General features: G+C 40.9%; 1 protein-coding gene across 4 annotated transcripts; it reads left to right on the forward strand.

The window, feature by feature from the left end:
- Positions 1–277: 277 nt before the first annotated feature.
- Positions 278–3,578, forward strand: TAF15B (TBP-associated factor 15B). 4 transcript variants are annotated; one of them, XR_013582260.1, is made up of 7 exons: positions 278–445; positions 652–808; positions 1,173–1,842; positions 1,914–2,064; positions 2,151–2,229; positions 3,211–3,443; positions 3,553–3,578. XR_013582260.1 is itself a non-coding variant. In XM_078579401.1 (7 exons), exons 1-6 carry the CDS (start codon positions 316–318, stop codon positions 3,314–3,316), a joined length of 1,293 nt encoding a protein of 430 aa, XP_078435527.1. In that variant the 5' UTR covers positions 278–315; the 3' UTR covers positions 3,317–3,334; positions 3,553–3,578. The 4 variants fall into 4 exon arrangements, 3 of the variants coding, with proteins under 3 accessions (XP_078435527.1, XP_078435526.1, XP_078435528.1); XM_078579401.1 differs by having other exon boundaries at positions 3,211–3,334; XM_078579400.1 differs by having other exon boundaries at positions 3,211–3,578.
- The last annotated feature ends 18,926 nt before the right edge of the window (positions 3,579–22,504 follow it).

Consider the following 22,504-nt stretch of genomic DNA (forward strand, 5'->3'; position numbering starts at 1 on the left):
ATCCTCCAATTAACTGCCCTATTATTCTACATTGTTCACTGTTAATCAATATTATAAATCAATAAAAGAATTTCTCAACAACAACATATAAACCAGAAACCTACTACACCTGATGAACTAGGAACATATGATAAATAATAATTCAAGGAGCTATCGGTGTTAATGAAAATAAATCAAAAGGGGTTGATTACATCAACGGACGGCTGGGATTCAATCATCATAGAAAAAGGGTAAGAGAGGAGCTATTTCTTCAATAAATCCTTGAAAGAAGAACGCGTTTGGAACTTTTACCAGTTGCAGAGGAAACCCTAGATCATGTCTGGCGCGTACGGGTCCGTGGGAGACGACGCCGGTCCGCCGCCGCGCGGCGGCGGTGGCGGTGGCGGCGGCGGCGGCTACGACAGAGGCGGAAGATACGGCAATCCTCAGGGAGGTCGAGGTCGTGGTTCGATTCCCTTTTCCTCACTTTTTTCCCATCTATTTTGGTTTGATCCTTTCAATCTTCGTGGATGGATGATAATCGGAATGGAAAACGTGTGCCGGTGATTTGCTTTAAGTTTTCAAATGGCTTTTGTCCTGTCCATTCCATTCCGATCCTGCGTTTGATGCGTCGATTGTTCTAAGGATGTTAAGTTTTTTATTTTCCTGCAGGTGGGTATGGAGGAGCCGGGGGGGTTAGCCACCAAGGTGGCGATCGGGGTAGCAGCGGTGGTTACCGAGGAGGCGGCAATGGCGGTGGCGGTGGCGGCGGGCGTGGTGGTGGTGGTCGTGGAGGTCGAGAAGGGGACTGGCTTTGTCCCGATGCGAAGTATGTGGGATTTTCTCCATTCGAGTTTTGCGATTTTCCGTGGATTTATTTATTCTTCTGTGTGCTTCGCATAGATGAGAGTAGGGCATTTGGATTTTGAGGATTCTTATGTCATTCTTTGAGGATTTTTAACTGGGTTTCTTTTAGCTTCTGCATACTTGGAAGAAGGGCTTTTGGGATTTGATTTGAAGGATATTTATTCATTATGTTTACAGAGTGTGGTTTAATTTTGCGTTTTTACGATGGATTTCTTCATTCTTCGCATTGAAGATGGAAAGATATTTAGATTTTTAACCACCTAGACTAAGATGCAACGAAGCGAGAATTCACTGGATTCTTAATTCAATTTTCTTTAATCTGACAGCTGTGGGAACGTGAATTTCGCTCGGAGAACTGAATGTAACAAGTGCGGCTCCCCCAACCCCTCAAGCGGTGGTAGCTTGAACCGCGGCCCAGATGGAGGCAGTGGCTTTAAAAGTAGGCAAGGTAGTGGAGGTGGGTACAACAGTGGTGGAGGGTACAGTAGGGGAGGAGGCTATGGAGGTAGTCAAGAAGGCAGGGAAGGTAGTGGAAGTTATGGTCAAGGAGGAGAAAGAGGAAGCAGCTCCCATGGAAACACCCAAGGTAGAGATATGGGTTATGCTCAAGCTCCTCCAACTGGTCAGGCATCTTATGGTGGAAGTTATGCCCCTCAGCCAAATGCATACGGTGGAAGTTATGGTTCCGAGTCGGCACCTCCGCAGGGCAGCCATGGCAGTCCGGCTACTTCCAATGCGCCGCCGCCACCAAATGCATATGGTGGGTCTGGTTACAATGGTGGGTTTTCTTCTAGGCCGGCTTCTAAACCTGATATTGGTAGCGGTGGCAGTGTTGGTAGTGGCTATGGTTCTGCTCATGTTGAATCCTCTGCAAAAGTCAAACAGTGTGACGAGAACTGTAATGAAACTTGTGACAATTCAAGGATATACATTTCTAATTTGCCTACGGATGTCACCATTGATGAGCTGCAGGAACTTTTTGGAGGAATTGGATTGGTAATTTTAATTGCACTGTCACTAATCGGAGCTGTTTTTTATCGTTCAATTTCTGATTTTTCTGTTACCAGGTTGGGAAGATCAAGCAGAAACGGGGCTACAAGGATCAGTGGCCATGGAATATAAAAATATACACAGACGATGAAGGAAAGAACAAGGGGGATGCATGCCTTGCCTATGAAGATCCGTCTGCTGCACATTCCGCTGGAGGCTTTTTTAACAGTGAGTGCTTTCAAAAACTTTTCCAATTTTTTTATAATGTAGCTCATATCAAATATTATCTGAATAAACTGTACTCTTCTTCATAGATTATGAGCTCCGAGGTCATCGGATTGCTGTCACAATGGCTGAAAAGTCTGCTCCTAAAGCTCCTGCGTATGGTCATGGGTAAAATTCTGAGACATGCGTGCAAACTCTTATTTATTCAAGCTTTTGCGACGAGTACTGTCAGGGCGTAGAAGTGGTGATAATAGATAGATGTAGCTGTTTTATTGATACACTCTCTTTGCTTTTATAAGTTAAGTTCTGGGAGAAGAGTGGTGAAATTTCTCACTAGCTTTTATTTGTTGCAGTTTTGCGTAATAGCTCTGCATAATTTCCCTTATTTCCGATCTTCGTGGTTAATATCTGTGTCTTCTTTCTTTTTATAATCATACTAATATCTAGTGGCTCTCAAATGATATCATACCTCAGTTCATTGCGGAGACTTTGAGATGGGCATAGATATAGCAGTTGATACTTAGATAATTGCCTGTTATTTTTCTGACAGTAATTCTTCGTTGTGTTACTTTGTGGTCCTGAATGAATGCAGCCTAAACCAGCATTAGAACAATTTTAGACAGACTGAAAGAAAAAGTTTGATAGGTTGAAAGCGTTTGATAGATTTGAGTAATAATGATACAGGGATGGATAGGCATAGAGATAGATGTAGATCGATGAAGAGAAAGAGGTTTGGTAAGAGAGTTATCCAGTTATATAGATAGGTGTAGAGGTGTCCGAATATTGAAATGTAGAGGGAGATAGATAAGGTGGAAATATATAAATTGATAAAATGTATAGGTAGAGTTAGAAATATTAGAGAGTTATCTTGATGTTAAGATATGTAGAGATTATTTATATACATAGACAGAAAAAAGATATCTAGATTAATAGATTTGTGGAGTGAGTTATTAAAATGTTTTTTATTATTTAAAAAATTAAAATGTTTTACATGTAGAATGGATGATAGTGTGAATATGCACTTTGACCATCGTCATGGGCAAATCAGAATATTTCATGTTGCACTGTTAAATCTCTTTGTTCGCTTGGTTGACGCCAGTTTGATGTTGCTGCATGATTACGATTTGACATGAATTGGAAATGGTGCAGAGGTGGGAGAGGTGGCTATGGAGGCGGCGGCAGGGACAGACGCTATGACGGGGGCTCAGGACCTGACCGGCATTTCCATGGTGGTCAACGCTCCAGGCCATACTGATCAATGAAGCAAGCGCAGGTCAAACTTGCACGCTATAGAGAGGAGAAAGAAAGAAAGCTATGGTTGGGAGATTATTATCTCCAACCCTTTTTTATTGGTTGTGTATTTGAACAAAAAAAGGGCTAAGGTAGGTTTTTCGCAAACTTTCATTAGGAAGAAGAGATGGCCTGGGGATCTTGTCTGTATTCGGGAATATGAGTTTGATTTTGATACTGCCGCTTGTATTTTTTTAATAGAGAACTCGGTGAGCATAGACTTCAAATTGCTGATGCGTTGGAGGGCAGTGTTTGTTGGCCTTTTTTTGTCAGGTGAGTGTGTTCCTTCCTCCACTCACTGGATTCTTTTATTCTCTAATAAAAAACTTGCCATACTTGTGACCAGATATGGGTTGTAAGTTTGCGTGTCAGAGAATTATTTTTCCCTGATCTGTCTTACTTAGTAGGTCATCAGTGCTCGATGTTGAGCTTCTATCTTACTTCTCCAACAGTTTAAGTTTCTCTGGTTTTGTATTTGATGATTTGACGTTTTTTCTATCACTTTGTTTATTCTAAGGGGAAATCTTTGCTATTTCTTCGCTGGGTCAGAAAATTTTTGCCTTAATTTAACAATTCTGCTCTTGATTGGGAATGAGTATAATGGGTTGATGGTTCTTCACCCTTTATTCTTTATTCGGAATCTTTGATCTCTATGCAAAGTTGTGGATAGTCAGTGGACGACATTATATTTGATGTAAACTTCCCTTAAGATATACTGCCCCAATCGTTATTAGATTTACTGTCCATCTTTTTCTTGTTTTTTGTTATTTGGCCAGAAGTATACTTTTGGAATAGAAATTCTCTGTGCAGAAATCAGATCTTTTGTCAACTTCCCTCTGTATTAGATTCTGGTGATCAATCACAAGGGGTCGATGTTTCTTCGACCTTGTTGAGTCAGCGGGTCCATGAAGTTAATGATATAGGTCAGTGAATTTGCAAGAAAAAATGTCATATTTTAATCCTACTAAGCCTTGCTGTTTTAATCCTATTTGAAGCTTCATTCGTAACCCCACCATTTACCTTTCCTGATTGTGAGGTCGAACTGCTATGCTTGATTGGCCTTGAAATTACACCAATCTTTCTACCGTAATATGTTGACTTATTCCTCTCTGTCTATCTATATTCTTTTCAGAAATATGACATTTTTTCTGGGTTCCTTGAAGATATTCTTTTTGCCCATAATTTTTACATGTGAAGTAGTATTAATACATTATGCGTCTATCTTTTTTCTCATAACTTAATGGCTTTCTATAGGCCTGTGCACAAACTTCCCTTGTGGCCACCTATCACGGCATGTCTAAATGTGATCCATCCTTCTATTTTGTAAAATTTTTGGGTTCCTTGAACATATCACTTTTTCAAAAAAAATTCCGTGTAAGTGGTATAACATATTGTGTGTCCTATATTTCATCCCTATTTTCTTGGCTCGGTGGGTCCTATTGAGAAAGTTCTTGAATAGTCACCCTTTTCAATATGCTTACCTTTGATGTTCCGTTGTGGTATCCACTTTAGCAAAGCTAAGCGGGTCATACTTTTTACAGCCTAAACATTTTTTTGATGTCAACGCTGTAGTACATATGTTCACATGCCCGACTACATGGCCAATTCTTGCGTTGAAGCTACAATGATAATACATCTAGATGAAACATTGTGCCCAATTGTGCCTTCCACTTCTGTCGTCTTTTCTCCCTTGTCCTTCGATGTATTGAACGACTTCTTCTCAGCATGTCAAGTGTGCCTTCCACTCCATACCTTGCTGCAGTTGAACATCCTCTTCTCTGAATGTCATGTCTAGTGCAGCGGATGTCACGTTTAAAATTCTGAAATGGAACCTGGCACACATCGTGTGTCTTTAATTATAAGAAGATGAGACATCGAATTGATTTGTCGCGAGGATAAAAGATAGACACTGATATTTGATTCGATGGATAGCTAACTATATGATTCTTAATATACCCTTGTGGCAAAATGAAGTAAAATATCCTTGACACCCTTCTGATTTTCATAACAATAAGGAGATTGAAAGGGGACGGTGGAAGATCACTGGGCTAGTCGGGGAATAACATGCATCTGTGTCTCCAGGTACTAAAATAGGCTATACACCAAATATCCACTCAGATTAGTATCCTGGCCCCCCAGATCCTATTTCATACGCAGCTAACCTTGAAGAAGGTTAGCATCGACCATTGAAAAATTGAAGTGTCTTGGCGTTAAATAAGTTAGCTTCTGCATTCGTCGCTTTTCAGTTTTGGTGTGGCATTGGGGTTGTTTTGAGCTTGTTTTTTCCTTCACAAGACTTAATGTTTCCTCAAACACAACCAAAATGAATCCTCTTCTTTTCCATGTTTTTGGTACATTTTTTTGGCTGATTTGGCTAATGACACTTTCAGCTCCTTGGTGCGCTTGCCACTTGATCTGGGCTTTAAGTTGTTGGAAGCGTCTCTTTTTTCCAATTATGGTTCCCTTGTTTATTTCAAAATGCTCTGATCATAGTCTCCACTGTGGCGAGCTACAGTATGTTTAGATACAGATAAATAACATGTATCACTGTGAGCAACAAGGTAGTTTATCTAAGTGATTGAGGATCCCTATTGATCTCATTTGTATTTCTATATGCTACTTGATCTTTAGGGAAAGCATTAATGGGGAAAAGTAGCTTTGCTTGGTACTCGTTTGTTTTCATTGTTGTGTGGAGAGGATTAGGGAACACTTATCTTGTTTACTTTGATGATCCATAATGGAGAGTGTTTTGTATTTTTATATCCTTCATTTAACCATTTTTTGCCTTTTCTTTTTTGGCTTAGTAGCATTTCAAATTACAATTCACCTGCTTCCATTTCCTTTTTAAAGTTTTTTTATGATCCGCCATTGCTATCATCCTCGGTATTTTTAATTTAACTTCAAGGATTTATATTTTCATTTCTATTTAAACATGTAACTTTTAAAAAACTGTTTAAACTTGTCCAACTCTCAAGCCTTGTGTACTAGTCTAGTTAACTTCAAATATCAATAGCTATTTATAGGTTAACTAACTTAATTAATTAATTATGGATTTATTTAACCCAATCGGTAAGTTGGGTTTCCTATGTGAGAGTTGACAAGCTACAACATCTAATTAGTTAACTCCATGAGGGACACATTTGTTTATCAACCATATTTTGGAACTTTACTCATCAATTGAGATAAATGCTTATCCTTTCGTCCATGTGATACTTGTATAATCATGAAAAGGTGTGGCAATCCTATTTAACTGGGACAATTATAATTGATGTATGATTAAATCATGAGAAAACTCTTTTAATATTTCCTCTACCTCAGCCAAGGATTTAATTGCACTGACATCCTTGAGTCTATCTCCTGTAATACTAATGTCTGACGATCTAACATGGGTCACACAATTACTATAACTGATAAAATGTTATATTTAAGCTATGGTTGCTTTAATCTCATGGTTTGAGATAGAATGGTATATATTATCTCCAATTAAAGGCCTACATACACAACTATGGCATGCATTGAATTCAATGGTAAATGATTTTGTTACGTTATTTCATCATTGAGTGCACAAGACTAGATACTGTTATTCCATCATAATATTTCATTGTCTTTCTCCTATATCCAATAAATCCAAATATTTTGAATGCATGTTAAAGAATGAGTGATTAACATATTATGATCTCATCTAGGGTTTGACGGTCCCGGTCCAGTCCGGTTTTATGGCATGGACCTAAACTGTACCTGAAGTTCGGTCCGGTTCTGGTCCGGTATTGTTTGGTTCCGGTCCGGTCCGGTACCGAGGGTGGCAGAGGAGCAGGGGGGGGGGGACAGAGGCGTTGTGCATGCAAAGCAACGTCGATGAGCTTTCGGGCAGGTCATGGAAAGGGAGATGGGGAGGGGAATGGGTAGTATGTGGCATAGGGTCCGGTCCGGTTCGGTTTTTTAGCATGGACCTAAACCTTACCTAAAGTTCGGTCCACTTCCAGTCCGATCTTTTTTCAGTCCCGGTTCGCTCCGGTCCGACCGGTCCCCGGTCCAAAATGTCAAACCCTAATCTCATCATAACTTATGAATTATTGTATATATTTTCTGGACTCCATTATAACATTACATGTGACAAAAAGTGACACAATTTTATTTAATTACTATATTATATATATAAGCGTGAACAGCATATGTACCACAATTCCATCATATCTCACTTGAAGTGAGAAAAGCTCAAATCATGGGCGTCAATGATATTGTTGTGAATCAACTTTAATCAATAATTTTTGAAAACCTTAATCCAGTAGAAGCTAAGTGGTTACTAATGAGAAATGGCACTCTCAAAAAGGAATAATGACGGTGAATATTATACTATTTAAATGGTGATTATGGCGGTGAGAAGTGATACTTTTAAGCAAAGAAGGAAATAGAAGATTGAAATGATGAGTGAGAAAAACAATCTGATGCATGCAATCATCCATCCTTTGGGGCTATTTTGGGATCATTATGTCGTATTACTTATTCTCATTTTAATGTGAATTACTTTAAATGGATTAATTGGCCAATCTTGCTAATTATAACTTTTAATATCCATTTTACATGATTTCAAGGACCACCATTTTGACTTTGTGACTTTAAAAGGTGGAATAGGTTTTTTGGCCTTAATTCTTCTTTCGAGTGCATTGTTCTACACTGTGAGGTTGGATTTTTAAATAAAACGAGAGGGAGAGAGATAGAGAGAAAATAAAAAATGGATGGCATCATCTGGCGATGGCTAACGTGGCAGGCAACCGAGCCTGCCATCAGTTAGAGAGCACAAAAATGCTTAAGCCAGAAATATTCAGCGAATGTTATCACACCCAAGTAAAATTTGCATGGCCGGTGTCTTGTGGTGGGAAAACAAGGGCCCACTAGTGTCTTGTGGTGGAAAACCACTTTAGAAGTGTTGCAATTTAAGTGCTTTTTAATTAAAAATACTGTGTTTTTATCCTTTGAGTTTCATCGTGGGCTGGGCTGGCAAAGACAAAAGAAGAATCATGGCCTGAGAACCTGTGACCTTAAGGAAATCAGATAGAAAAATTATTGGTCTTTGAACCAACCTGGTCTGAAGCCCACATCATAAGAAGCCGGTTTTTAAGTAACATTATATTAATACCCAAATCTTGTTAAAGAAGATAGGATGTCATGATCTAAATATATGATTTAGATGACTTCTATTTCTTTTTTCAGTTGTGTAATTAGGTAATGGCTGTTGATTAGGACAAGGGGGTCACACACACGAAAAAGTCAGGGTACCCACTGCTGATGAGAGTGTTGAAAGGGCAGAGCTGATGTGGAGAAGGGGTGCATAGGCTATTAAAGGGTATACATTTGGGATTTAATTTCAGCTGTTGACCTCTCATGAATATATATCTAATGTTTAAGGCTTAAGCCACCAACCTCTACCCTTGGCTGTCATGTTGTCGTCTTCCTCACTCGGTAAACTATCTTCTTTTTGATGTTTGGTGGATCAAAAAGATCGATCTGATTGATTTAGAGTTTGGAGAAATGGCTACAATCTACCTCATAGTAGAATTCATCTGATGAGGGAGTATGACACCAAGTATGATTGACGCACTAGGTACCCTAACCATTAGAAAATTGACTCCCACATTAGCCAATATGATGGTTTTTATTGTTTAATCATGATCATGATGTGACGTAGAAGCCTGACACCTCTACAAATACATCTAAGATCACAAATAACACAATTGTATAAATGAAACTCATGAGACATTTCCCCCCCTACTTCGATCAAAACTTTGATATTTAGATATTTTTTCTGTTCTAGAAGATATGAAATGCTTTATCCACCTACTTAGACATGCAATGTCCTCAATGCATAAATAGAAAAATGACTCCCAAAATAATTTTAGAGATTCAGAATTGAGAAATGGGGTTTGTGTTTTCATTGATTGATGGAGGTAATTTATGTCAACCTGGTGTCTTATTTTGGAGATGAGTCAAAACCCTTGTTGAGCTTCTTATTATTTATTCGTGGAAGATAAAAACAAAAGACAAAAACATAAACAAGGGGGAATCCAGTGAAGAATGTTAACTCACATTGTGAAACGTCAACAAAGAGATATCACAAAGAACTACAATAAAATACATACAACAAGTGAAATACCTTTCTCCAAAATAAATGAAGTTTTCTGCAAGAAACCTGCTTGTATAATATACTCAACACCCATGTATACAAATTTGAATTTCATCGTTAGTTTCGTTCCTCTATTGGTTCATAATATTATCGGATAAACATCAAAAGAATTCTGACAATTTAACCAACAGGAATCATTTTAAACAGTTATATTTAATATCCAATATTTTATCACAAAGAACTATAATAAAATACATACAACAAGTGAAATACCTTTCTCCAAAATAAATTAAGTTTTGTGCAAGAAACCTGCTTGTATAATATACTCAACACCCATGTATACAAATTTGAATTTCATCGTTAGTTTCGTTCCTCTATTGGTTCATAATATTATCGGATAAACATCAAAAGAATACTGACAATTCAACCAACATGGAATCATTTTAAAACAGTTATATTTAATATCCAATATTATACTTATTTATCCTTTAGAGTACATCTTTTTGGCATGTTTTTGATGAGCAGTAAAATTTTAAATGTCATGGCCTGCATATAAAAAAGTCACCATCAAGAAGATGGTATTGCCAGCCTATAAAAATGATTTTCTTAAAAAATGGTTCTCCTCTTCATCGAATAATGTTGATACTAATAAATAATGATTGAAAATGAAAATAATTTATATTAATGAATTCATTGAGAGAGGTCACTATACATAACACAAATAGGCACATGAGAAAGCATAACACCATGAATGAAATCATTACATATTCTGGTATTCTTATGACCAATAAAATGATAATTATTTCTGCTTCTAAAGGTTGACGATTAGAAATTAATTGACATCCTTGATCATTGAGGTCCTTAAAAGGTAGGATCAAAATAGAAGAACTGAAATCATGAAAATTTTCTATGGGTTCAATCAAATCAAATTCTTTATCATGATGCATCAAAATAATTTTGAACATCAACATAAATCAAATGAATGTCAGAAGTTGCACGGCTTTTATAAGCAGCAAGGCACAAGAGGCCATGCTAGCCCGAGCCCACTGCTAGCATGGCCTCTTGTGCCTTGCTGCTTATAAAAGCTGTGAAAAATTTGACATTAATTTTCTTTAAGCTGATGTTGAAAATTATTGTATAAAACCGAGATAGAGGACGATCAGATCACAGATTAGATGGTGTATGAGTTTGTCAAGAGAGTGGGACAACAATTGGAGCCCTTGCAAGGGGGGCAGCCTATAGAGAAATTATGAGGTGTGTCTCCTGAATGTTTACAATATGTGAGATGAAGGTATACATGGAGTGGTGGGAATTTAATTGTGACAGTGGGGGGCCACAATAGTTTGATTGTAAGAGATGATGTTCAAGAAATGCAGTGCAAAAGACTGGAATTTGGTGGGTTCGAGGATTCGTGGAGTGCTGTGTGGCAATCAATGCAACCTTTATATATGGGGGTTTACTGGTGGTTTGGAACATGAGGATTTTTCCTAAAGAAGGGTCATGGATGGGATAATATATGGTTTTAGTAAAATTGAGAAGATGAAATGATGATTTTCATGTGTGGTGACATCGATATATGGCCCAATTATCATGGCCCATTGAGACATGCTATGGGAGGAGTTGAAGGGGTGGTCTCACTCTTTCATGGATACCTAGTGCTATTTTGCAGGGACTTCAATGTGATTCTAGATTCAGGGATAGATTAGAGGGGGCTTGAGTGCAGGATCTAGAATTGGCAACTTTCTGGTCCTCCATTACAATTTGTAGGCCCCACTTCTTATAGTCTAACTCTCATCAGAGTTAGACTGTAAGAAGTGGGGCCTACAAATTGTACCTACACAAGGAAAAGCACGAGGGAACCTACCACACTCGGTGGAAGTGCTGGAAGAATAATGGTTGCCAATATGCAAGCACTTTCAAGACCACTTTTGGATCATGTTGCAATTATTGGGTAAGATAATGCCGGCCAAAATCGACCTACTTATTTCAAGTTGGATAGATTGTGGCTACAGGAGAAGGGGTTCAAGAAAGAAGTGGTATCATGGTGGACATCCCACCCTGATCAAGGCCCTGCCACAATGAGGTTGGATACCAAACTGGCAGGACTATGACTATACCTTATAGGGGTCAAGAAAAAAAAATTGAGTAAGGAAGACATCGCAGAAGGGATGAAGCAGTATCAAGAGTTGGACAACTTGATGACATAGAAGACACGCGGTGCTTAGTGGAAGCAGAACTGAAGGAAAGAAAAGCATGGAGAGAGGTGGTGGAAGAGAAAGACAAGAAGCGAGAGCTTGATTGGAGGCAGTATGTGCAGGTGCATAAGTTGAATGAGGGGGACATACCACTTAGTTTTTTTCATTTGGTGGCAAATGGAGGGTAGTGGTCGAACCAAATACTATGAGTGTAGGTGGTCGATCATTGGGACATGAGAAATGGGAGGAGAATTAGCAGATCAGTTCGGTGTGGTAACTAGACGCGGAGTGGAGATGGAGTGGAAGAAGTGCATCCAATGTGACACAAAACCAACTGACTAAGCTAGTGAAACCATTTCTTCCACAAGAAGTGCGGGAAGTGATCTTGGGGCTAATGATGAAGGAGCATCGAGCCTCGATGGATTCCCAGTTTTCCTCTTCATCAAATTTTGGAAACTGTTTGGGTGTGAAGTTATTGATGTTGGGTTCGTTGCCTTGGTTTGTCCATGGAAAACACGTTTCGATGGATAAAGAAGCATGTCGATCGATTCACAATCTATCTTTAAAACAACAAAATATTGAATGTACCTTTTGGGGAACTCGTTCCACCCTTGACTTTGCCACTCTGAGATTTTTCTGAAGCATTTCACGTGTCCAGCCTCTAGAAGTATCCATACGATCACTTGGCGCTTATATCTCCACGTCTTCTTCTTCGATTCTTCTTGAAAATCTAGAAGATCTCCTCACCATGAAGACAGTCTCTCTTGGATGAGTGGAGAAGAGAATGGAGAAAGGGAGGGGCTTTCAAATCAAGCTTGCGTGGGTGCTTAAAAATGAGACCCCTTTCCCTCTTTAAATTTGACTTAAGGTTTTTCTCAAAAACCCTACAAACTAAAATATATCTACCAATGCCCTTATGACCTTGCGCGTGTGACCCTCTAGGCCCATGTATCATTATAGTAAATAACTTTAGTGCCCCAATAACATTTATTGACCAACCTTATTCATTAACTATATCAACATATAAATTAATTAAATAAGGATCAATTTAACCTAATCGATAGGTTAAGTTTCCAGCCCGTGGGGTGCCAAGCTACACCTCATGCTCTAGAAGATACCGAGTAGTCTCAAACTCTCTCATGGAACCTTTACCATCATCGGTACCATATATGTATAATCCATCATCCACGCAAGACTCTAGAATGGTTTATCTTCAAACCATAATCTGTCATTCGATTAGTACTGATGCATAACGGGGATCATTGGAGAATGCCTTCTCCAATATCCTCACTACCCTGGCTAAGGACTTTTCTGCCTCGTCTTCCTTGAGTCAATCTCCTCTTATACCAAGGGCGGATGATCCCGTCTTGACCACTCAATCATCTCCGTTAGCTTCTTACTACATCTGGCCTATAACTTATTTGAATCCCATGATTAGAGGCTCGTATGTCATCCACTCATGAGATGTCCTTGGTGTCTCAGGTCAGTGGATCACTTATACAACCATGACTTGAATCAACCTGATTGATGTTTAGGTATAATACCATTCAGGGATTCATACGAATCTATTCAGTCAACTCTTTCTCCAAAAAGCACCCACTATCTATCCTTAGTGTCGCCACACTAATAGCCATAAGATCAACTATACTTATCGTATAAGTAGGATCGGCTAGTTCTATTCTATCTGGATAATTCGAGGTCCGTCTCGAATATCCATCGAAGAGGAATATTGAGAATACATGTTTAAAGACTAATGATAACTGTATTATGATCTCATCATAATTCACTAAGTCATTCCACGTATTCATAAACTTCATTATAAACATCACACGGAATAAAAATGCACGTAAATATTTTATTTAATGAACTTAAATAAACATGGTAGTGTTATTGGTTTGACCTCCACATAATATCCACCAATTGATACGTTAGAAAAAATATGACAAGGCAACTTAAGCTTTGAAAGACTCAATCGGTCACATCTATTTCTATTGTCCAAGTGGCTTAGGGAAACCAACATGGGGGATTTTAGGCCTATTGCACTATCAAACTCAATCTATCTCATCATTAACAAAATGTTAGCCAACTAATTGAGGAATGTCATTGGAGACCTAGTCAGACCCTTTCAATCTACACTCATTTCAGGTAAGCATATAGTGGATGGAGTAGTGGTAGCATGAAAGATTTGATCGACACGGAAGAGAAAAAGGACAAAGAGTGTATCATGGAAAGTTGACACTTTGGAAAAGCCTATGACTCTCTAGATTGGAGATTTCTTTGGTATTTTATGTGAAAATGAGGTTTTCTTGACAATTGGGTGGCCTGGGTGTGGGGATGTATTACATCCCACTCATTTTGTTATTGAATAGATGCCTGATTCTGCTCAACAATCTTCTTTCGGTCTCTTATTTTTGTCCCAATATTTCATAAGAAAATCCAGCATATGTTTCATAAATTGATCTTTAGGAAAAAAATCAGAGAAAAATGTTTGAGGGCAAGGGAAAAGAACATGGGGATCATTATAAGGGTAAGTATAATAGGCTTGATTTACAATACAATCATAAGATCCATACCTATATTTTTAAAGAGACGAGTGTACATTATTATCATAAGATTCATGAGCATAATTATGTTAATAAAAAGTAGCATTTTCATGAAAAAAAGATTTTAGATTCCATGAAGTCATGATATTGGGGCTTTTTAAGTTAAGATTTTCAAATCTGACTTGCATATTCTAAAAATTGTGAATATGATGCCTGAAAATAAAATATTCTATTATTATTAGTGTAATCATATTCAATAAATGATGATGAGGGAAATAGGTATTATAATATGAATGATTATAGCAAAAAAACAGTTTATAATTTTTATGATATGTAACCTTCTTACATGGATAAAAATAATCGTCATCCCTATAATTTTCATCATGCAAAGGTGTATGTTGAGTTATGATACCTGGATATTATCATTTCATGATCTCCAAAATAATGTATGTATTTTTATTTATACAATAAAAGTGAAAACATGGATGAAATTGTGTTTTCTAAATCTTATTTTCAAAAACAATCTTCACTGTTCATGGTTGGCTAAAAAAATTACAACTAATAAAAGGAAATATAATATATAATATGATATTGTAAGATAAAAATTTTCTCTCATAATTATATGATTATTGTGCGTCCTTGGCAATGACACCAATTGATACACCAAAAAATCATGTGCTTTTAAATATGAACTAAATTGTGCCCTTGTCATTGAAATTGATGGAATAAAATTTATAAACTTCTATTTTTTAAATTATGTAATATAGAGTGAGAAAAGGGTTGATTCACAGGGAGGCAACTATCTATAAAAGTCAAAGTATAATTTTTATTAAAGAAAATATAGAAGTAAATATTTAAACAAAATGAGAAAGAATTAAAAAAACAGTCCAAACCCAACCATCATATGAACATAAATTAAATTGGAGATCAGAATGACATTATATTTGTTGAATTTATAGAGCCTTGATCTGGATGAACAAGATGATTCTATGCACCGGGAGACATAACAGAATCATAACAACATCAACAAAAACATGAAAGGAAGCACCTCTGCATGGATCACATCTGTGATTTCTTGGATCCTAAAGTGAGAAGAGTCAAGGTGCTCATGCATGCAGCCCCAAGACGTATCCAACTGGATCCCTCCTTCACCTTGGCGAGCTCCGTTCAACCTCCCTCACCATCATTATGTAGTCTCGATCGCGTCATGAATGGAGAGGATCTATGGTGAGAAGAGAGAATAAGAGTGATAAGCCAATTATAGGGGTGAATTTTGCAATTTTATAATCCCTTGTTGTTAATTTTAGCTTATACAATAAAACTTAAATTAAGATGTATAATGATAAGTAGAGGTATCATCCAAGGGAAGCTAGTAAGGAATTCAATTAGTGATCTACTTGAATAATTAGACCCTAATTAGAGTTAATTCAATCTTCAATGAAGATCAAATCACCCTAATTAGATGAAGAATTAAAAAGGAGGGTATAAAAGATGGGAAGAATAGAAGAAGTGAGGAGCTCTAGATTGACTTATTTGATTCAATAAAATGAACCAAAAGGGGTCAATTAGAGGGGAAAAGATGAAAATATGATTTTGATGGCGAGGACGCCAATGCATCGACATTGGACGCATCACCACCGTCAACAAAAGTCAATGCCACCGCTATGGACACTCCGCCACCGTCAACCAAAGTCAATGCCGCCGCTATAGACACACCACCACTGTCATCAGACGAAGTCAACATTCCGTCATCACGCACGTCTCCACGCACGCACGCCCCTTCACGCATCATGACACGTCACCAACGGTAGATCAACAACTGCCCCTTGACGTGACACGAAGCACGTCTCTCGTCATTAATTTCTCATCTTTAATTTCTCATTGTTAAGTTGTATTTTCTCTTTCCTCCAAGGCCTATATGTATAGGCCATTGTTTCAAGAAACAGTTAGGCAGTCATTATTTAAGAATTGAGTTTGTTTTTTACTCTTCTTGGAGGACTGCCCATCCTCCCCTATTCCTTCTTCAACCCGCCGCCGCCGCCACCGCCGCCTCGCATAGCCGACCATCCTCCTCCCCATCCTCTTTCCTCCTCTCCATTCCTCTCTTTCTCTCCTCCCCTCTTCTCTCTCTTCTCCCTTCCATTCTCTTCCCTCTCCTTTGGCCACCCAAGGCAGTCACCCCAGGCCGCCTAGGGCAGCCCGCCCTAGGCCGCCTAGGGCAGCCCGCCCTAGGCCGCCCAAGGCCGCCGCCCAGGCCGCCTAAGGTAGCCACCCCAGGCCACCCAAGGCCACTGCCCCAGGCCGCCCAGGGCAGCCCGCCCTAGGACGCCTAAGGCCGCTGCCCAGGCCGCCCAAGGCAGTCACCCCAGGCCACCCCGGGCAGCCCGCCCAGGCTGCCCAAGGCCACCCAGGCCAGCCCGCCCAGGCCGCCCAAGGCCGCTGCCCCAAACTGCCCAGGGCTGCCCGCCCTAGGCCGCCCAAGGCAGCCACCCCAGGCCGCCCAGGGCAGCCCGCCCTAGGCCGCCCAAGGCCACCGCCCAGGCCGCCCTGGGCAGCCATCCCAGGCCGCCCAAGGTGCCTCCCGACGCCTCCCAGGGCAGCCAACCCAGGCCGCCTAGGGCAGCCAACCCTTGGCTGCCCAAGGCTACCACCTCAGGGCCGCCCAAGGCAGCCATCCGCACCGGTGCCCCCGCACACTTGCTCTGTCTGTGTCTGCTCGTCCGTCTCTCTCTCTGCCAGAGCCGTACAACGCCCGGAACACCCAGACTCTCTCATCCACTGGGCCATTCAATGCCCGGATTTGCCCAATCTCGTCACGATCAGAATTCCCCGCAGCCTCTTCACGCACTACGGTGTCAAGGTACGCCTGTACTCTTTGGTGTCGACGTGTTCTTCGTCCAGTCATTCCGTGAGAATTATCCACCGCCAACAGATTTGATTTGATTTGGAATTCCCAAAATCTCTCTCTTTCGTGAGTTTCCTCGTGACGTGAACTCGAGTATTGATTTTGGTGCTTCGGCATCGTCGCGGTGGTTGAAGACAGTACTCCTATCCTCGACGAGGAACGGGGCTGCACCACCAGCATTTCAATGGTTTTAAGCTCCGAATTCAATCCTATGGATTTCTGTGGTCTGTTTTATCCACCCTACCAAACCCATCAGTACCCTTCTACCGTCATTATCCAATCCACCTCCTCAGTCGCCCTTTTTCTACCTATTTATTTTGGAATGTCCTGCATCAGATTTGGATTTAGTTTGTTTTGGGGGATTTGGTATCAAAATTTGCTAACTGTTAGATCATAAAGACAATCTAATATATCCTAGAAATTAAACATTTTTGATAATTTTTCTTAATGTGCAAATGGAATAGCTAGATCAATTTCATAATTTCTCCTCTCAATCCAAGAATGGGCTTGTACATTCCGCTCAAGCCAAGCGATTTAGAAATACAGACTAAGATTAATAAGAACAATCACAAAATTTACTAACACATAATCCAAGTCACACTAAAAATCAAATACAATGAAATAGAAAGCACCTAATAGAGTTGATCTAGGATGAAGCTCCTCTTTGTCTTGTAACTGTGATAGATCCACCTCCATAATGGCCTCCTACTCTCAAAATTCGGCTTTATACTTAGGTTAAATGGTAAAAGTTACCACTTTAACCCTAATTAGTAATTAATTTTTATCCATCAATGTATGCTTGATCTGAATGATCCAACTGTACTAATAGAATGAGGAGGTCAAGAAGAGAAAATCCTTAAAAAAAATTTCAATTGGACTTCAGGATCAAAAGTTATTAATAAATGAAAATGGACCAATCTAAGCCGTTGGATCAATTTTCATTAATTTAATTTTATTTATTTTCTACACACAATGTTGTGTCATCTCCTGATTGGCCGACACATTAGAACTTTGAAATGGCGGATTCATTCTCGTAGTGCCACGTACCCCCAGTCCTAAAATCAAAATAAAGAAATAATAATAATAATAGACACAATATATTGTGATTTGCACGTACCTGTGCGCCTTGTAAGTTACACTCAATCATAGAGCGCCACATCACTTCTCGTGCGTGCGCTTTGTATGCGCAGCACGGGAGGTGAACTTACCGCCTAGAGAGAAAATTTCCTAAAATTTTGCAGAAAATTCCCTGGTTAAATATGCACACGCAAACCAACGCCGCCCAAAAACTATTTATGTATCTGTCTTTTTTTCTTTCTCTCTACTCCATTTTTTAAAAAAACCATGAAAAAATCTTGATTAATTTCAATAAAACCTTGCAACTTTTTTAATTGCTTGCAACCACGATCGAGAACTGATTTAAGGGCATAATTGCAACAAAAATTTAAGAAGAACACCTCCAAATTTAGAAATTGCTTAGAAACTCTTATCGTTCTTATAAATATACTATTTTCCTAATTAAAAATTCATTTCTTCCTACAATAATTTCCAAAAAATCCAATAAAATCCTGGAAAATTCTAGAAATTTCAGTAATTCGTTCCCACATTAATTAAGATTAAAATTAAATTTTAAACCTGCCATGTTTATTTAAAAAGAATTATCCAAGCTTAAATAAATTCCATGAAATTCATAAATCAACATAAAATTAGGGAAAAATCAGAATTCACTTGAAAAATTAGGTAACATGTAATATATGATAACGACCCCATTTTAAATTCTGTAAGTGCATAAAATTGTGCGATTTAGTTGAAATAAATACTGAATTAAGGGTATTATCAAAGAGGAAGGCCCTGAAAACTTCTAGCATAGATGAATTTTGTTCATGGCCTTCTATCATTTATATTAAGTGGGCATTTTTTATAAAACCCCCAAAACTTAATTATATCTTTTGACATCCAAAAGACCATTTGCATGTACCCCTCTAGGCCCATGATCAGTCTGGTTAACTATACCAGAGACCCAATGATGACTCTCAATATGTCATCAATTATTAATGAGTTTCTTGAGCATTAAGTATCCATTGCATTCATTTAATCTATATTTTTTATCATTCATATGCATTATTTTTCCAACTTACTAACCCCACTTGATTCTTTGAATCAAGTGGATTAGATCTCATGTATTTGATTAATGAGTTCAGATATGGATTAAGCATCCAAAGAAAGATGAAATTGATTAAGAGGAGCTGGAGAAAATCAGGAAGAAGAAAAAAAAGCCCTAAAATCTCAAAGAAGCCATATTAAAAGAAACCTATAAATAGCCTCACAAGGGCTCATTCTATGTTGTCCAGAATTTCCAGCACAACAGGCCAGGGCTTGGAGGAGAGGAGATCTGCAGACCCTCCAAGAGCTGATGAGCATTGGAGTTGGGTGAGAGACAAGCTGAGGCATAGCTAGACCAAGAAGATCATCGCCTTGTCGTGAGGAAGTGACACAAGAAGGTGTGATTGTTCTGGTTTCAGTGTTTTCCTCTTCTCCCTTCTAAGACAATCTGTGTTGGGTTGGAGATCACAGTTTGTGTCTTCCAGTAGTTTCCAACAACAATTGTTCATCTATTACTCTTGATTTTCTTTTCAGTGTCGTTCTCGTTCTTGTCCTTAGTTCCATTCATCATCACGCTCGTTCATCAATCGTTCATCAATAGTTCATCAATCACACCTACGCCTGGGCACCCTTCATGCACCGCAATCAGCAGGCAGGGACGCCACGCACAGGCGCCCCCACGCCCCGCAACCAGAAGCCACGCGCGCAACTTGCTGCGCGCAAGGGTTCCTCGCGCGCAGCAGAAGCCGCGCACGCAGCTTGCTGCGCGCAAGGGTTCCTCGCGCGCAGCAGAAGCCGCGCGCGCAGCTTGCAGCGCGCAAGGGTTCCTCGCGCGCAGCAGAAGCCGCGCGCGCAGCTTGCAGCGCGCAAGGGTTCCTCGCGCGCAGCAGAAGCCGCGCGCGCAGCTTGCTGCACGCAAGGACTGCATGCGCGCGTTGGCTCCGCACACAACAGAGCGAGCGCGCAGACTGCTGCGCGCAAGGTGAGCCGCGCACAAGAGCCCCGCGTGCAGCAGAAGCCACGCGTGTGAGCGCCTGTGCGCAAGGCTCCCTTTGCGCAAGGCTTGCCTGTGCGCAAGTCTGCGCGCAGCCTAGCACCTGCACGCGCACACAAGGTGTTTGTTAAATTGCTAAAACCACAGACGTGAGTTTGTGAGTTATTTTGGTAAACTTGTGTGCTTTAATTCTGCCAAAGAATTTATCAGTCTTGTGAGAACACATTTCACATAACTCTTCTAAAAAAATTTAACTAAACAATACTGAAGATAATTTCTCTGATTGATAAGATTGAACCTTGAGATCTGAATACACATACTGAACCAAAAAGAAATTTCTGCTGTTTTGTCTGCTCTTCGTGGATCGACACCCCACTTACCCTAAGGTTGTGAGGTTATAAATTTTGTTGTATAAGCTCTTTCCTCACACGATCTAACTGATAATTAACCAGTAAAACACCCTAAATTTGAGTTTATCACCCAATAACCTTTATTAGCCTTCCAAATTGATTAACTATATAATCATATAGATTAATTACAGTTGGAGTGATTTAACTCAATTGATAGGTTGAGTCTCCAACACAATGGGGTGCTAAGCTACACCTTATGCTTTAGAAGATACAAAGGAGTATGTATCGACTCACTCACGGAACCTGTTTGTCATCAGTTATTGATGGGGTCCATCAGGGAGATGCCACGACCAGTCGACATCAGCCTCGCCGAGCTGCTCGCGCTGATGCTTGCCAACCGGGGTTTAAGTACCCCGCGTAAGCATCCTTATCTTCCTTGTTTTTGTTTCTGTTTTTGTTTGTGTTCTTGGATTTCATGGACTGGGCTGGTGTTGGGCCTCGTCCTCGTCCTTTACTTTTATTTTTCAGTTTTTATTTTCAATTGTAAGGAGAGGCCGAACCACGTCTCGCGATGGTTCGTCCTCCCCCCACGTTCACTTGGCACCTATCCTCACTAAATAAGGGGATAGCATGCCCAAATGACATTTCGAGGCATTTGTTGAAAAGAAAATTCCAACTAGCGTCTCCACTATCATAGGGAGTAGTGAGTAGAGAGGTCCGGCTAGCCTTGCCCACGTCGAGACCACTCCGTGGTTAGAGCCCTCGTCGCCACGTCGAGATTACTCCGTGACGACTTGTTCAAGCGCTCCGTTGAGAACACTCCGGAGCAAGTAAAGATTCCAAGGAGTCGCTGCCGCCTGGAGCCAAAGAATCTCTCGTCGAGATCACTCCTAGAGTGCCCGAGGTTCAAGAATCGTCGCCGACGTTCGCCATCCCAGGGATACCCCATCCCACCAAGGAAGCCTTCCCAGAACTATCAAGAATTCCTCTTCTTGGAGGGTTCTTGGCAGCTACGGATCGAGAACCCCTTTCTTGGATCCAAGATCCACACCGCTGCCACCAACTCTTCCTCCGTCAACGCCCACCTCCGTCGTCCCTCCAACGACGACAACCGCCGACGTCGCCTCGCCCTTCGCCTGAAGCCGTGCCCACGCGTCCACCTACGTCTGCACGCCGAGCATCCGCCTGCGCCATCGCCCTCCGCTCGCGCCCCTCGCGCCACGCGACAGCCATGCACGTGCGCCCCGCGCTTGCTTGCGCTGAGCGCCCGCTCGTGCCCTGCCCCATCTCGCACCCTTGCGCCGCGCGGCCGCTACGCCAGGGCGCCCTGCGCTCGCTCACGCCGAGCGCCCGTCCGCTGCGCCGAGCACTTCTGCAACGCCCGGCCCCGCTCGCGCTCGCACACGCGCGTCGGCACCCGCGCGCCACGTGCTGCCCACGAACACTCGCCACGCGCGTGCGCTTGCGCCCGCGCGCCCATCAGCGCCCACGTGTCACGCGTCTTCCGGCGCCCTCTCGTCACGCCACCCTGCCTTGGTGTCCGTGGGTCATCTCTGTGCACGCCCCTGAGCTGTCTTCCTAGTTCGTGCCGTCCTCTGACTCGCATTCGAACGTCCAGCCCTATCGTATGCTGCTTGATTCACTCCCCACCTTGATTTGATGCCCCTGCGCCGTGGACTACTGACAACTCAGGTACCCTCTCGTCTCCCTTTGATTATTCCAGTATCATTACTTTCTATAGTCTCGTCATCCGCTATCTCGTCCGCTGCCCATTTTCATCAACTCATTAATAGGATAGCCACCTTCGTCGAGAGGTAGGATCTTCTTTGTGGTTAAAGGGTTTATTACCGACTTAGACGACGAACTCCTCTTGTGCCGTCAAACACCCCTCTCATCTTAGACGTCTACTTGGTCATCAGGGTCATTGGGAGTTTGATCTAGG

The sequence above is a fragment of the Wolffia australiana genome, chromosome 8, assembly GCF_029677425.1.
Source record: "Wolffia australiana isolate 7733 chromosome 8, ASM2967742v1".
Taxonomy (NCBI): domain Eukaryota; kingdom Viridiplantae; phylum Streptophyta; class Magnoliopsida; order Alismatales; family Araceae; genus Wolffia; species Wolffia australiana.

What these genes read in the sequence shown, in the direction of transcription:
- TAF15B (XM_078579400.1), top strand. Translation starts at nt 316, where the DNA reads ATGTCTGGCGCGTACGGGTCCGTGGGAGACGACGCCGGTCCGCCGCCG. An exon ending in TTTTTGGAGGAATTGGATTG is followed by an intron (nt 1,843 to 1,913) that starts GTAATTTTAATT and finishes TTCTGTTACCAG; the next exon opens with GTTGGGAAGATCAAGCAGAA. An exon ending in CGCTGGAGGCTTTTTTAACA is followed by an intron (nt 2,065 to 2,150) that starts GTGAGTGCTTTC and finishes TCTTCTTCATAG; the next exon opens with ATTATGAGCTCCGAGGTCAT.